Below are 16905 nucleotides of genomic sequence, written 5' to 3' on the forward strand. Positions count from 1 at the left end.
GTTAATTTATGTATTTATACAAGCTTAAAACAATTCAATGAGTAGGACTAGAACATAATTTTGTCAAATCAGGGGCACAGCTGAGTTGTCTGAGAGGAAGGTTGATCATTGCTGTTTTACTAAAGGCCCAAGGCTTTGGCTCAGCCCATCTGCATCTGCTTAGGTCTGGTCAGTTTTCCCAGTGCAATGGCTGTCAGTGTTCGTCCTCTAAACCACTTCAGAAACCAATGGGTGGTGTCACAGAGGCTACAACATTTTTTTTTTCTATAGTCTATCATTTACACACACTCACACACATTTGCACACCACACCACTGGGACTCATTCAGGTTTCGTTTCAGTATTGTTTCACAATATCCACAATAAGTGCTATGGAATCCCCAGCACCCATGCTAACCTAATATTTCAGTTTCTCACAATGACACCATCAAGTCACAAACGTATTTCAAAGGCATTTATTTAATAAGACAATGTACAAAAAATATTGGCGCGGATACAGCAGGCATAGCATTGTGGGAAGTGGAAGATGAAACCTGCCGGATAGAATTGGTCGTATCTCAAGCCTCAAATGAAAACTGTCTAAGGTTGAACAGCTCATCTTTCACACAAACAGTTTGACTTTTTTAAATCTTCAAGGCAAAACTTTGGTCATTCAACTGTACTACTTTCACTTAAGACTACAAAACTCTACTGTACTGAACCAAACTTAAAGGAAAGATCCAAATAATGTAAACTCTGGTCTTCGTAGTGGTACACCAGTGTCAGCATAAGGGGTTGGGGGTAGTGTCAGGAAGTATGGGGCTCTTCTTAGAACTAAACTCAGAAAGGCAGAAAGGCTTTCGTGATGAAAGAAGTTAGGTGAACCAGTTGGAGGTTTACAGGCTCTAAAGAGTTGCAGGGTGGAGGATGTTTCGGGTGTTTGTGGCACAGTGATTTTACAGGATCTGTCGGGGTCGTCCGTAGCTCATGCCCTCCTGACTGGCTCCTTTGTTGGACCCCATCTGTAGACCAATCACATTTTTGCCTGCCTTCAGCTGGTCATCAGAGAACTCTCGCTTGTTCTCCTGTGCTTTCCTGAAACACATTATTAGAATCCTGTTTAACAAAGAAGCAAATGTCCCAATTGTATCATCACTTTTATGTACTGGACTTACTTGAAGAACCAGTTGGGGTCTCCGTTGTATGTGCCCTCGTCCTTCGTGATGGCCAAGCTGCCCAACGCTGACAGGGTCCTCTGCACTGCTGCCAGGTCTTTACCTGCACAGTGACACAAATACAGCCAGAATTGTTACCATCACATCCAACACATGATAATATGTTTACACATATGCTGCTGTTTTCAAGCTAATTTTTCCCTCGTGAATTTCTTGAGTGCTTAAAGTGTCTAGGATTAGGCTTGATGAGTTGGGAAAGCTGATGAACATTACATATTTTAGTCCCAAATAACTAAAAAACAGAACAAACAAAAATTTGCTGACCATTTCTCTGGACTGCATAAGGGGCAGATCATAATGTTTGCTTAACAGCAACATTCTCCAAAAATGAAGCGATGCTCTGCAGCTCCACTGCTCATGCAGACTCTAAAAGCAAAGTCCATCCTCCTAGACTCCATATTCAAATACTGATTTCATACTGGGATTGAAGATGTTATCAGAGAGCAAAAGAAAAATAGTACAGAGGTTACTTTTCTTTTAACTCAACTGTTTTGATTAAACTAAGGCCAAGAGATTTGCATGATTGGGGGCGTGGCTTGTTTGACCAACAGGTGGGTGCATGTATTTGTTTGCCTGGAGCAGGGACTAAGCCTATGCTGTGTTTCAAATCGCACACTTCTGCATTTACACTCCTATTCTGAGAGCAGAAGAGCATTTACACCAACAGCATGGAAAAACACAGTGCACTTTGATTTCTTAGCTGGTGCACTCAAAACAATCAAAGAGTTGAGTGTGGAACCCTGGAAACCTCACACTTAATGGTCGCCATATTGGCTAAGGATAGATCAAGCTATGGTTGACAAATGTAATTAACAAAAAAGGTAGAAGAACACCTGTGAACTGTTGTGAAATGCGGTCATAGGTTCTGGTAATCAGAAGCAACAGTGTTTGATTTGTGACAAAACTACATTTACTGCACTGTTCTGGTAAGCACAGAGTGTACACAGTGCACTCATGTAAGTTTACAAAAGTACTCGATTTGGGACACAGCACTAGACTCTATCTCTTTGCTAGTTTCCAGACTTGTCATGACATTTTTGGATTTAGCATCTCCAACATGGTGACTGCCATCAAAACAACTTCTTTAGAAACCAGTTGGGGACCTTGTTTCAAACAGTCTCAAGCCGCGTTTCCACCAAGCAGTCAAGTACAGTTAAGCCTGATCCCGTTTGCGTTTCCACCACAAACTGTGCCCTCTCATGGCAGGCGGCAGGTAAGCCGGATGCCGAGCGCCGCAGCAATCAAGCTTTGTTTCAGAGAAGTCTGTGTGCCGCCAGGAGAAATGCAGCCGCTGTCGGGGTAAGAGATGATTCTTTTGACCAGTCAACCGTCTGCAGTGTTGTAGCTCCACCCTCTGAGAATCGATTGGTTCAGTCTGGCACCCATATGGAAGGGTCCCAAAAAGTGGGACGGCTCATCTCAGTCATTTGGGGATCTGTCCCAGGGTAAGTCAGTGGAAACGCCACTCGCTGTACCGAGACAAACTGAGACGTACCAAACTGGTCTGCTTGGTGGAAGCGCGGCTTAAGTCAGGAATCTGTAGCATAAGTAGCAAGCACATAGACTTGTAGCTGAGATGGCACAACTGATTGAAAAGATGAAGCTGCACCATTAGTATATAGGTAAGGCAACACTCCCAAGATGAAAATCATCCCTGGTTGACCATTTTTACTTGAACTGCACACACTAACACTAGTACACAGTTTGGTAGTTATGTTGCTTATTTTCCAATGAATGAATGAATGGATAAATGAAAGACATGATATTACGTGACTAATCCTAAACTTATATAAGGAAAGGTCAGTGAAACTTTGTAGCATCTTAAAAATGTTTTGAAACTTTAAAATTTAATTTGAAGTGAGCTTCAAATTAAACGTCACAGAACTAGAGAGCTGTTGACTTTTCCAGCAGCTTTTACCCAACATAGGACTTGACTTGAAGAAGTTAATATTTGCACTAACTGAGGAATGAAGACACCAAGCCCCCCTCACCTTCCCAGAGGTCCACCGTCTGGAACATGTCAGTCTTGGTGACGCCATACTTCTCTGCAGCGTTGAGGAACTGTGAGATCTGCTCCATCTGTTTGAAGGCCATGGTTGAGCTCTGGATCTTCTTCACGGGTTTGTCTCCAGGAAACAAGCTGTTGATCAGCTCACTCAGGACCTGTAGAGAAGATACAGAGAGGGTAAATATAAAAAGATGTGTTTAAAACCATCAATCTCAGGATTTCATAACGTGTTTACACTCACACAGCCGTCTTTTAGCCAGGCCTGGAATCCCATTTTGCCTGCCTCTGGCTTTCCCACACCAGAACCACACTGACGACTGATCCACTCCACCAGGATCAGCTCCAGCTCCGGGTCGTACTTGCTGTCGATCTTATCCTGAACCTGCCGGCTCATGCCGTAGGATGGACCTTTGTTAGCCATACCGACTCCCTGAAAGGTGAGAATATTGAAGATTGTTAAAGAGAAGTGGATGGGGGGTGTAGATGACAGGTTGGGTAAGAGTTTAGAATATTTCATGACAAGTTAATAGATAAAAGGAAGAGGAAAGACATATGGTTGGGTTTTTAGGTTCCATCTTTATCTGCCACCAATATACAGAAATAAAACATTGGTGACATGCAGGTGAAGAGCGTGTATTTAAGCATAAATGTTAAGCATTTAATTTGACCCCCCTCTCCAGAAAAATGGTATGACCAGCGCTGTCTCCCAGTGCACACCATTGAGCCTTATTTGGACCTGTGTGTCTGAGGCAAAGTGGTGTACAAAGAGAGCTCTGTACCAGCAAGCTCATTTTTTGCACATTTTCTCCTTCACACAAAGACACACACGGACAGACACACATATATACACATACGCACACACACACACACACACACACACACACGCACGCACATAAATATATACTCTCCTGGATCTCCATCATCACACTGCCTCTTAACACTGCCAGCACTTTTTTTTGCCTTATGCCTCTGAATTTGCCTTTGGGCCAACAGCCAAGTGCATACACCCTGAAACAAAGTGCTGTCTGCACCATCAAACCTTTGTTGCCATGTTGATGTCAGGTCACCTCAACCTCCTGTTCCTAGGGGAAGGGTCAAAGGTCAGAAGTTAACGGTGAAAGCCCAGGATTATGTCTGGAAGAGTGTCATCTCTGGCACAGCAGAGTGAATGTTGTCACCACGGGAAAGAATGACGGTTTTGTCATCAGACAGAGAGGCCTTTCTTTGTGTTGGCGGGTGTATGCTGCGTGTTTTTCCATTCGTCATTGGATTTTTCCAACTTGATGTAGTGCTTTTAACAGAAACTGACTGAATGTCTCCGTAGATGATAAGTGAAATGTTTGGGTTTCAAATTAACCACTCTTCTTCTGCTACTGACAACCACTGTAAAACACATGGACACGGTCTCAGCGAAATCACCCACTGACAGAATTTAGAAATGCTTACTCAAACTAACTTCACCAGCAAAGAGGTGGAGCAGAAGCCAGACTGAAGCCAGACTGGCAAACAGCAACAACACAGGGGCAGAACCAGAGGTGGCCAGTGGAGGTCCTGCCCTCTCCTTAAATGTGACCCCTTGCTGATCCTTCAGATTTGGGCTTAAAATCCAGGCTGCTGGTATTATAGAATTATATTAAATATTATTAATATTTTGAGACCTTAAAGGATCAAGTTAAGAAGTTCAAATGTTGCCATTTAGCTGTGTCAACTTTTAACATACTCACAGGAATATAACACTGCCATGATGCCTATAGGTTGTTGGTGAAAGTAGATAAATCGCGCTGGATAAATCTGAATATATGTAATTAATTTCTGTGTAGAAATTGACTCCACCCCTGCAATAAGTGGGTGCCTTAGTTTGGCTGTCCTTGTCAGAAAAGTCTGGTTTCTTCCCTTCTACAGCGCACCAACAAGTCTGTCAACTCAGCCACACCCACGCCCAAACATGATAATTCATTTAAAACTCTTTGTTTGATAATAACCAAAATTGGGCAAAGAAAAGTAAAAGAATAAAAAAATAAATTAAAAAAATAAAAATAAATAAAATAAATAAATAAATAAAAATAAATAAAAATAAAATAAATATAAAATAAATTAAAAAAGCCCCCTGTTTGTCTCATACAATTTAAAAAATGACCTGACTGGAGCAGTTATTTATTTATTTATTTATTTATTTATTTATTTATTTATTTATTTATTTATTTAATGTACCAGGCTGTAAAATGTTTTCTTGTGCCATACAGATGAACATTTATTTTTGTGCTCAGGCTCAAACCAACATTTCAGGTGCTACAGGTTATTTGCATTTGTCAACATCAGAGATCACTACTTGTTTACAACAATAGAGACACATTCAAAAACTCAAGATGTGGCAATCAGTGTAGTTTTTCCCCTTACTTTACTTAACTTCTCTCCTACTTTTTACTTTCTTTTTCAGTTAACTAAATTCCTCAATTCTTTCCCTTCTCCTTCCATCCTTTTTTCCTTCAGCTAAATTGAGGGCACGCAAATTCCCAACTCTATAATTACAAAGCATTCTTCAGACAGCACTCAATCCTGAAGAATGTCACTGGTATAAAGATGTGTCTACATTTTAAGATGTCATAAAAACGATGTGCAGTTAACAATAGTTTTAAAACTCCAACTGGAATGTTCTTTGAAAGCTGGGAGATACACTGTCTTGTGGACTTAACCTCCTGAACTGAAACTTATGGACACCGGCACTCAGACCCCTTCCTCTGTTTCCCTCTGAGCTATTGTACATGGCTGATTAGATGGCTTCATGCCTGGAATCAAAAAAGAAACTTCCCCAGAACAATGGCAGCAAGAAGTTTTACAACACTAAGTTCAGAGTCATCATTTCCAGTAATTAACTCAATGACTAAATTACATCCAGTTAATGGCGCAGTCTTTGTACCACCGGGTGACGTCAATGTGACAATGTCTCCGTGCAATTAACAGCTGTGATTTGAAAACATGGCCGTGTCCAAGCGGTGCATTCAAGTTCAGAGTTTCACTCTTCTTCGAGATCTGTTTCTGACTTTCCCAAACTCCTGAGGGAAATTTTGGCTCTGATAGCATTTAGCATCGCTGCATCTGGAAACACTTTGATGTAAAATGTAGAAGAATTAAATAAAAAGAGTTAAGGTTAGACAGTAAAACAATGAGCTGAAAGGCAATAAAATACTTTTTTGGAGTCCTTTTTCAGATCACAGTCATTTGATCCACAGTTTGTAGAAACATTGATCAAAGCTGCTGTCATTGTTATTAAAGTATTTCAAGTATGGAGGTTTTTAAAGAAGTTAGACAGAGTATCATTTGACTTTTAAATGCACAGACCCTACTTTCATACTCCTGTTTTATTGTTGAATGCCGCTTTGGGACTTTTGCACTCTGTTGTTTGCTCTTTTATGTGACATTCATGCTACAGCCTCAGCCAGGACTCCCTGGTCATTTATTTCTGTGGTAATGTCAGATAAAGCATTCGATTGAGCTTTTTCCACCAAAGCAGACAGTTAATCTAAATGTCTACATATTAGAAAGTACGTGCCAGCAGTATTTATGGATCCCTGCCCAGAGCGTCCGCAGAGCGTTACCATCAGCCTTGTTTAATATTCCCTTCATTCCCTGTGGTGCTCTTCCAGACCACAAGAAACCAAACACACATGCCGGGCAACGTGCTCACTTACACACAACCATGAGTCCAAAAACTGTATTTTATACCCAGCTGTCTGCCGCTCCCTCTTTTCTGGATCCCCTCACACACACACACACACATATATCCCTTGATACGCTCACTGACATGCGTCATTATATAATTATTATTACAGAATAATGTTTGTCTGCCATGCCAGCAACTTGTCTCTCCTTCCATCGGCCTCTAATTCTTGGCCTCATGAAGAACTCTCTGAACCACATCTGCAAATCGCACATGTTATGTTCTCTGTAGGGGGAGAAGTACAGATTGTGTTGATCACATTTTGCACCCATTGACTTCTCATGTTTTACACTGAGAGAAACTTTTTTTTTTTTATCACTCTGTATGTGTCTATTACACAGCAAGCATGCAGAGATCAGATGTTATCTTTGAGATTACATAAGTCTGTTATGACCTGATCGCTCAGTCTGGTATTTATGTGCATCAAGGGACCTGCTGTAAGCCATGGGACCGGGCTTTAGTCCACTAACTCTAAACTATCTGCTAAACAACTTTCTGTGAAGTCTGGCTTCCTCTTCATAAATCTAAGTATTTAGGGCCTGTGTCCACTGGTGCTGAGAGTCTGTTTCCAATACAAAACCAAAACAGTTCAGCATTCTCAGCACTTGAAGGATACAAGTATGAGATGTTTTCTGTTGCTTCACTCACAGCGCCCTTAGTTGAATACAAGAATGCATGATATTAACGGCATCTTATCTGTGTCACATGTTATTAGGTTAAAAATTGGAAATCAGCCAAAACACAGATGTATGTTGATATAGTAGAGCAATATAATAATGGGATGCTGCTAATTTGATTAAATACCTGATCTGCTTTTTATTTTAAATGAATATGCAGGTTTAAGTATTATTCTTAATTTGCTCAATAAATTACTATGATCTATGCAGTTAGGTGTGCGAAAAAAAAAATCTGTATCTGTAATTGGCTAAATGAGTTGTAAATAATTGACATATTGGATACTGACAAAATATACAACATCATGCATCCCTAGTTGAAAATAATCTAAGTTATTGAGCACCACTAAGCTCCTTAATCTTACTTTTTCTTTGCCAAAGAATCAATTTCCAGGAGTGGGACTTCACATATTAACTTGGTTGACAACAATGTCATAACTCTGTGCAGAAGCAACACTAACACTTTTATGAGTTGTAACCTTGCAACTCAATAAACTTTTGTCTGTTAAAAAAAAAAATAGATAAATAAAAAAAAAGGAGACAAAAACTGTTAATGGACACAGGCCCTTACTGTAGGAGAGGAAATTTTAGCTACTCATGAAACATATTGAAAATCAAACAGACACCTGTTAGAGTTAAAAATACAACAGGGACAATTATAAGGACAAGATTAATCATTTCTGCTTGCGGATATTTTTCTTGTCTTTAACCATGCTGCAGAGTAGCTGGTAGTAGGGGTGATAGAAAGACCGCTGTTGAAATATGCTTTTAAATAAAAACTTTTTACCCTATTGGGGGGGTTGCATGTTTGACATGTATATAAAGCCAATGGCTTATTTATGTCCGAAAACTCATCTGCTATATTTAAATACGAGGTTTGGATTGTGACTCTTCACGGGGGTTGCCTTAATCAAGTTTTCCAGAGTAGCTTTAAAATAAATTATTAAGAAAGAATGAGTTATTTTCACCATTGTGTAAATTCTACAATTTCTTTTTCAACCATTGAATTGCAGTAATGACAGAGATGCATTAATTTTATACAGCATGTTTCAAGTACTAGTGCAGTATTAGAGCATATGTTTTCTAAAAATGAACGGTTTGGACTTTTTCTGAACTCCTTCTTTCATTTAGGTATTATTCAGACAGACTTATAGGGTTAAATGGCATATTGGTGACAAGGAGCACATCCAAAGGTCACATCTATTTAAATCAGTTTTCTGCTGTTCTGTGTTAACAACAATGATATGCTTGTACTGCACTGATCAGTATCAGGATTAGTACTGAATGATACCAAAGTGCAGTTATCAATGGTATCAGAATTTAAAAGCTGGTTTAGTGCATCCCGAGCAGTGGTGATTGCTCTGAGACTGCTTGGGAAGCTCAGCTTCCCCTAAAATGTTCCCCAAAACAGTGGTGATATGTACTTCTGTGTGTACATTTCATTGACAACATCTGCGCTAGAATTCCTTCATCTTTTGTTCAGAATCAGCTCCTATCACAGGTAACTGGCTCGACCTCCTTCTCATTCATCCTGCAGTGTCTCATCTTTAACATAGTCGGATGCTCAGCGTCTTCTGACTTCAGCGGGGAAGCGTAGAGTGGGTTGTTCCACTGTGGAAACTGGAGGGTCATTGGATAAACACTGGGCTTTGTCCTGCCCATCAGACGCTCAGCGTCTCTGGGGGTCTATGAGACAATGGGCTGGCCTGGACACTGGGCTTCTTCATGATGATTGGATGATCTGTCTGAGGCTGAATCCCTTTTTGATTGACAGTGAAATCAGCCATCTGTCACGCACACTTACAGCCTGTCGTAGTCTCACATAGCAGCTCCAGCTGCGAGCAAGCTGACATGGGGGAAAAAACTTATGTTTAAGTAAATAAACAAATTTATGATGTAGGCTGGAAAAAAAAGAGCATCCCTCCTTGACTGACCAGCAGCCGCCACTGATCCGGAGCTATCACACTATTCTTTTATATTCTTTAAATAACACATATTTTTCTAGTTTTAAAGTAGGTTTGTTTATTCAAACTATGAGTTGTTAAAAAATAAAACTTAAAAATATTTTTCTAAGTTGCTTTTACAGTAAACGTAATGACCATTAGTATACTTAAGCATACATTAGCATACTCAAAATAAGAGACAGCTGTGTTTCATCCCCTCTTTCCCACCGTCCTCCCATCTCTCTGGGTTGTGTTTTCCTGCTCTGTTTCCTGATCTCCATGGTAAATCTGCCCAGTGCCAGAACAGGAAACCAGTCTGAGGGCTGTGGCAGCCGCCTCAGGCTGAGGGCTCATGGCGTCATGCAGCCTCACCTCCATCTTCCAGTTTACCACCTAACCACCGTATAATGACTTGGGCTGAACAAACTGACCGAGACTTGTTCTTCTGAAAGTAAATGTGATGATTTAGTCCCCCTCTGTGAGTTTTTCTGAGGTTTTGATGACTTACTAAACCACTAAAACTTTGTCAGAGTGTTGGTGTTATTGATGAAATCAAGCTAGCTGTTACACTTTGGGTGAACTCCATTTTTTGAGTGTGAGTGAGTGCTTTTGTGACATGACTGGTTAAAACAAGCTGCACAAAATCTTCTGCTTTGTTTGGATGTACATGGGCTCTGAAAGTACTTTGTGGACTCACTGCCAACACCCTTAAAAGCCCTGATAACTCCTCCAAACTTGAAAGCTAGTGTGTGTCTGTGCTGCTGGAGTTAAACTGACTCTGAAGCTCTGTTGGACTCTGCAGAGCACTTTTTTAAACTGTAATGTGGATGTGGTTACATAATAGTGTGCCTCCCTTTTCTGCTGGGTTTGTGCAGCCACAGGACTGGCAGCAGAGATAATGCTATCTGCTCCCAGTGCTGCTGCTACTGCTGCTGGAGATGCTCACTGATGTTTTCCTTCTGTCGCTCCAGCCCTGCTTTTACTTCTGCCTTTAATCCTAATTTATCTCAAACCCTCATTTCAAACATCTCAGCATGCTTTTGGATAGTACAGAGAACTTTTTGAGTCTTAGTTTGCTTGAGTGTAGAGAATCTCTCCAGTGTCTTTGTCCATGTATCTGCTGTCCTTGGCAGAGTTGTAGGTACTACTAATCCACTTAGTAACAAATTCTTGTCTTAGCATCATTTGCAGCAAAAAGTGGTGTGTTTGGTTAATTTTTCAATTAAATAAAATGAAATTACTGAAATTTTAAAGGACACATTCCTGAGGACTACATGGGACTGTAGGCTTAAGGCTTGTTGGGAGGTTAAGTGAAGCATCCTGGGAGAAAGAGTATGTCACACACACTGTGTGAACACTGCAACGGTTGATCATCATACTTTCTGTCTAGAAAATATCCCTGTCATTTTCTCGTCCCTTAAAGTAATGGACAATGATTTATACCAACAGCATAGATGGATGCAGTAGAGCGTCACGCTATGGAACCAGCTCACATTTACCTGACAGAGAAGGAGGAGGAGAACTCTTAGCCAGCTCCACAATCTCCAGGCCAAGATGACAAAACTGACTGGTTGTAAGGTGTGTTAAGAGCAAAAATTTTCCATTTAAACTACTGAGTCTGCTGCTTTCAGGGAACTACTACTATTTAAGTGAAATGAAGGGGGATTATTAAGATACATAAAGCAAAAAAAAAAAAAAAAAAAAAAAAAAAGTAGAAGTAGAGTAAGTTTCTTAAGTAACTGACTACTCTTGATTTACTGACTTAGTTACTTTTCAACACAGAAACAGTAAAGTTAATAATACTCAGTTTGCCTAACTCACACCCTTAAGTATATATCCTGCCCTCATGAGGAAGTGTCACTGTTTTTCATACGACCTTAATCCACAGTGGCTCCCAAAGCCCATATATGGTCGTGGGTCATTTGCCTGTGCAAATAAAAGTTTACTGACAGAGATATGCAACAAAGTCTGGTTCTCCAGCTCTGTGCCTCCCCAGCTGCTTGGAAACCCTCCAGAAACAACAGATCATACTTTGAATCACAATGAATACATTTGGACTCAGAATACCTCCAGTAACAGTGAAGTTTAAAGGGACATTTCAGTAAATTATTGGTTGTGTTCAGTCAAATGGCAGATCTGCACAGCTGCTGAAGTTATCAGAGAGAAACACTGAATAACTTCCTCATCAATTGAAGAGGGAATTTACAGGTGCAGTTTAAAAAAAATACTTTGAAGATGAATAAATCTTGTCGGATATCACGCATATTTATTTTCCAATGTAAAAGGGAAGTTAAAATATGTTTGCAAATTTGCAGACCTCACCATGATCCTTTCTAAGAATGATGCTTTTATTTTGAAATGTGTGCAACTTTTACTGCTACTGTAAATGCAAATGGTGTGATTTTTTTTTACTGACATGAAATTTACAGTAGTCTCACTCATGTAATCCCATGCACGATTAAATGTGTTTGTAACGAAACATAAGCCACTCTATGGGAGAAAACTTTTTGAGGTGAAAAAAAAATGAACCAAAGTTAAAGATGAATGATGAAATTAATATTTTCTCCATATGACTGCAAACTCTGCTACTACTAACTTCAATTTAAAATATAAATATGACTTTCATTTTTTTCTACATGTATGAGAATTAAAGAAGAGCATACTCACTGTGTGAAGGGGAAAGGTCAGTTCTCTGCTGCTTACTACCTCAGCGTGTGGCTCAGACTGTGGAAGCCTGACTTAGTGTTTGTATATGCTTGGTGGGGACCTCCCTCCCAAAAATGCCGGCTTAAAAGGAGCAGATGAGGAGAGATGACTTCACCGTTCAACTGAGAGAAAGAGGGAGGGAACATGACGGAGGAAAAGAAGGGAGAGGAGAGAAAAAAAAAGGAAGTTCATCCTTAAAAGGGCAATGGCCTTTCAGCAGCTGGCTCTTCCTGTCTGCGCGTCTCTTCCCCTCACGTCCAGTTTTGAAGCCCGGCCTTATTTGGGTAGAGCTGCTCCGTGTGGAGACGGCAGCCAGGCAGGGACGGGTTCGGTCAGCAGAAATTCTCTGAATACTTTCACCACATCGCTACTCATTCCAAGTGGAAACAAGGTGCTGAGGGGAGCGGATGGGGGCTGATTGAGATGGAGGGAGGAAGGGAAGGAGGAGAGATGGAGGAAGAGAAGATGAGAGTCAGGAAAATGCATAACTTGGAGAGAGGAGAAAAGGGGGTTATTGGGTTGGAAAATGAAAACAATTTATTCAAAGATCAAAATTAGTTAAAGATTAAAATAATGGAACATGGGGGACAATACAGAGGAGGAGAAGGGGGGTGAAAACTTTAATAGAAGGAAGAGAAACAGAGGAAAGGATGAAGAAGAGAACATCAAGAGTGAAAGTATGGAAAATTAGAGTGAAAGACAGGAGGAGAAAGGAGAAAGTTAGCGAGGTGGAAGATGAACAAGGTGAGAGGAAAAAAGGAGGAGTTGCAAAGGAGGTAGGAGAGGGAATGAAAAGTAATGAAGCAAGGAGAGAGTGAATGGGGAAAGAAGTGGAAGAGGAAGGGGAGACAAGAATCCAATAAATGAAGGAGGAAGAGGGGAGTTAGGGGAGCTAGATAAAGTAAGAAGTAAGGGAGGAGTAGTTAAGGAAAAGAGAAGAGGATGGAGTTGCTGAGCATATAGGAAAGGAAACAAGACAAAGGGAAGGGTAAAAAGGAAGGAAAAGAAAAGAAAGTGGAAGGAAGGGTGAGATAACAGGAGCTAAGAGGAAGGGGGGAAGATAAAAGTTAAGGGTGAAGAAGAGAAATCAAAGGCCTGAAAGGTCAAGATTGAATGAGACAAGAGGAAAGGAGAAAGGGTGATGAAAAGAGGACAGAATATGAGAAAGAAGGAGAGGTGTTGGAATAAGGAGGATTAGAGCAGGGAAAGAGGAAAGAAAGGAAAGAGAAAAAGGAAGAAAGAGAAAGTAAAACTGGCAGAAGAATAAAGAGCAGAGGAGAGATAACAAGGAAGACATGAGGGAGGAGATGAATCAAAAACCATGATGAGAAAGACAGGAGTGCCAACAGCAGAGGAGAGGAGAGGAGAGGCTCGAGACTGGAGAGGAGAGAATAAAGGAGTAAAAGAAGGCAGAAGAAAAGGAGCTAGAAAGAACAAGGAGAGGATAAGAGAAGGAAAAAGTGGAAAAGTGTGTGTGTGTGTGTGTGTGTGTGTGTGTGTGTGTGTGTGTGTGTGTGTGTGTGTGTGTGTGTGTGTGTGTGTGTGTGTGTGTGTGTGTTTGTGTGTGTGTAAAACACAAGTGTTTGACATTTGCAACACAAATTTATGCTGATGATGTTGTTCTCTTAACTTCCTTAGATGAGATTTTAACGATAGTTTTACCCGTTTAGATCAGTTTAAATGTTTATTTCTAAATTTATGTTTTCTAAAGCTTTTTAAACATTTGTTTTTGAAACAACAAGTTTACACAAACAGATGGATGGCATGACAACTCTCTAAAATGAAGCCAAAATATTTTCAGCCCCTCCAGCCCCGACCTTATGCCAACTGGCTGTCTGCGTAAAGCCCAAAGCCTGCCTCATCTGTATTAACAAACTGGACATTTTTCTTCAATATATATAACAACTTTTTACCAGTGGCGTTTTCTCCCGGAGGCCAAGGGAAGCCATGCTTCCTTTCTTTTTTTAGACTGCAGCTGTGTTTAAATGAAAATACTCATTTTTAACAGTTTCGATAATTCTTCTGTGTTTCATCACTGTCATCTCCTCCTTATTTCTCTCCTCTACTCATTGAGCATTTTACGATGTGAAAAACAGCACCCTCCTAAATGTTATGTGGCGAATGAGTGGTGAAAATACGATATTGCACGCTGTTGTCTGCAAGGATTGTCTTCACCTGTGATTGGCCAAGACTGTGTCAAGGGAAGCCACCCCGTCTTTGGCCTCAAACCAATCAAATCACAGTATCGTCATCATCGAGCCACTGAATGAAATCAGGGTGATTAGCACATTAGCAGTGTGCACGAAGCGGCCGGTTGTGTGTTTGAGCAGGCGGTTGAGTAGATTATTACAATGTTTAAGCTAAGTCAAGAGGACAATGTACGTGTGTGAGTGAGTGACTTCGGGTGGGAGAGCTAAAGGGCTTGTGTGGGTGTTCAAAGTAAGTAAAATGTGAGCTCTCTGGGTGCTCTAACAGGTCATTCCGTTACATGAAATAGCGATATACAAGCTGCAACATAGTATTTTATGTACCCCACTCCCTAAAAATCATACAGATTAGAGGCTTTGTCTCACTTGGCTTCCTCAAGAAAAACGCCATGCCACTGCTTTTTACGGTTATCTCCCAGGACAGAGCTAGGATTTCCGTTCTGGGCGGGCCAGACAAATTTTGGCAGGGCCTTAGGTCACAAAAGTTTGTAGATCATTGGTGCAATGAATAAAAATTACAATAAACCAGTATAGTTTAAAAGTAGATTTTGTGGTTGTTTTCACCTTTACTTTGCATTTCTGCGTTATAAGCTTTAAGAGCAAGGACGTTAACCATGGTTACATTAAATACATAAAAATCTACAGTCTTTCCCAAAGTAATGTTCTGATCCTGCCCATCTGAAGACAAATGTTTCATAACTTTTTTTCAACAGGCAAAAAATCATGGCACATTTTACAAATACGAACCATCAAAACAAACATTAAGGGACAAAATTTTACCACGCTCTTTTAAAAAAAATTTTTTTTAAATATAAAAATCATCAGGAAAGTTTAGAGTGGACCAGCACCTTTAAGCCCACCCATAACGCCGCCCCTGGTTAACTCAAGTCTGAATTTTTTAAAAAAAATTTAGTATTAATGAGCTTTTTGATGCTTTAAAGGAGGTACACAGCCGTACTTGACAGCTGTGTTGACAAATCTAACGGCCCTGTATGCACAGATCTTGCGTTCGTGAATTTTCAGATGAGAAGATGTACAAAGCAGGGAGAGAAAACTAACATGCAATGCAAAGACCTGTTGCATTGGTTGGTTATAGGAGTGTTTGAATTGGTTGGTGGTGGTGGTTCACATCTTCAACAACATACTGTACCTACTTGAACTGATGACCTCCGTATGTCCATCCTTTCTGTGCAGACTCTGACCCCATCAGCACCAAATGTTAGCATCAGGGTTTATTAATCCACTGTATATTAATGCACATTAATGCATATACCCCACAGACTGATGATCTGCTAGTTTTATCCAGAAATGTTGCATCATCCTCCACTCATGCATGACAGGTATGCACCAGTAAGCTTCTCTGGTAAGTTCTGAAACTAAAAGTTCATCCCAACTGTCCCTGCTACTGCCAGAGATGTTAACATGAACTTCCTCTCCTCTTTGTTTCCATTTTTGGCTCTGTGATTATAAGCAGCAGACTGTAGATGTGGTATTTTAATTTCATTATACTTCAGTCACCTGTAACATGAAGCGATCCAGATGTTGTATTTTATTGGGTGTGTGGATTTGTGATGAATTTTCCATTTTTGGCTGGTTACATACAGAGCTGTACAGCACCAAAAAAAATCAAACAGTTAAAAGAAACATTTCTCTTCTAATGAGTTTTGACCGCTTCTGCAGGTAATCCAGTGTAATAGAACAGGATGTTATTTCAAGGTAAGATGTTTCACTTGGCTGTTCTGGTTGAAGTATTTGCTTTAACTGCCTCGGATGTTGAGAACAAGAAATTTTGTTCTAATTTGGTGCCAGAAATCTCTTCATACCCCCAAATGTTTATGTCACAATGCTCCAAATGTAGCAGGGTGAGCTGTCTCATCTCTGCTCTCTTTGTGATGATGCTTCCCAGTGCTCTCTTGTCAGCTAATCAGCTCAGGAGGCCACTCTATACTGGCAAGCACTGTCCATATTGTCGTGCTCCTGCTCTTTGGCTCTGAGTGTCCGGTTCTTCCCTTCCAGCTAAAACAACAACCACTCCCTGGTTGCCTTATTAAGTGTGCTGTTATCGAAAGGTTTCCCCGAGTGAAACTCCTGGAGTGGCCTTGTTAGAGCCCGAAACCTAACAATAACCCCAAATGTTAAAAACAAACAAACAAACAGACAAAAAAACAAACACACACAAACAAACAAAAACAACTGTAATAAAGCTGGAAATGTAATAACTTGTCAATAATGTAACAAAAGTGCTGAGCCTGAAATTTAATAAATGCTATATTAAGTTATGTAGAAAAGTTATTGAATTTGACTTTTTCTAACTTTTTTTTTTTTGGGGGGGGGGGGGGGGGGGGGGGGGGGGGGGTTTGTTTACATTTTCGGGTAGTTGTTACATTTTGGGCTTGCCTGGCTCTCCTTTTGTAAAAGTAAAATTTCCATACCACA

At 40.4% G+C, this 16905-nt stretch overlaps 1 protein-coding gene across 2 annotated transcripts; it reads right to left on the reverse strand.

Moving 5' to 3' along the window:
- Positions 1-439: 439 nt before the first annotated feature.
- tagln (transgelin) lies at positions 440-12392 on the reverse strand. Of its 2 annotated transcripts, XM_074680357.1 has the most exons (6): positions 12224-12392; positions 4261-4303; positions 3463-3651; positions 3205-3376; positions 1154-1256; positions 440-1073 (listed from the first exon to the last, which is right to left on the reverse strand). In XM_074680357.1, exons 2-6 carry the CDS (start codon positions 4270-4272, stop codon positions 935-937), a joined length of 615 nt encoding a protein of 204 aa, XP_074536458.1. In that variant the 5' UTR covers positions 4273-4303; positions 12224-12392; the 3' UTR covers positions 440-934. The 2 variants fall into 2 exon arrangements, with proteins under 2 accessions (XP_074536458.1, XP_074536459.1); XM_074680358.1 differs by lacking the exon at positions 4261-4303 and having other exon boundaries at positions 12224-12388.
- Between the last annotated feature and the right edge of the window lie 4513 nt (positions 12393-16905).

This window comes from Halichoeres trimaculatus, unplaced genomic scaffold (assembly GCF_033239565.1).
Source record: "Halichoeres trimaculatus isolate MK-OKI-2021-1 unplaced genomic scaffold, fHalTri1.1 fHalTri1_scaffold_9, whole genome shotgun sequence".
NCBI classification, from domain to species: domain Eukaryota; kingdom Metazoa; phylum Chordata; class Actinopteri; order Labriformes; family Labridae; genus Halichoeres; species Halichoeres trimaculatus.

What these genes read in the sequence shown, in the direction of transcription:
- tagln (XM_074680357.1), bottom strand. An exon ending in CCTGGCTAAAAGACGGCTGT is followed by an intron (nt 3,377 to 3,462) that starts GTGAGTGTAAAC and finishes TCTTCTCTACAG; the next exon opens with GTCCTGAGTGAGCTGATCAA. An exon ending in GACCCCAACTGGTTCTTCAA is followed by an intron (nt 1,074 to 1,153) that starts GTAAGTCCAGTA and finishes AATGTGTTTCAG; the next exon opens with GAAAGCACAGGAGAACAAGC.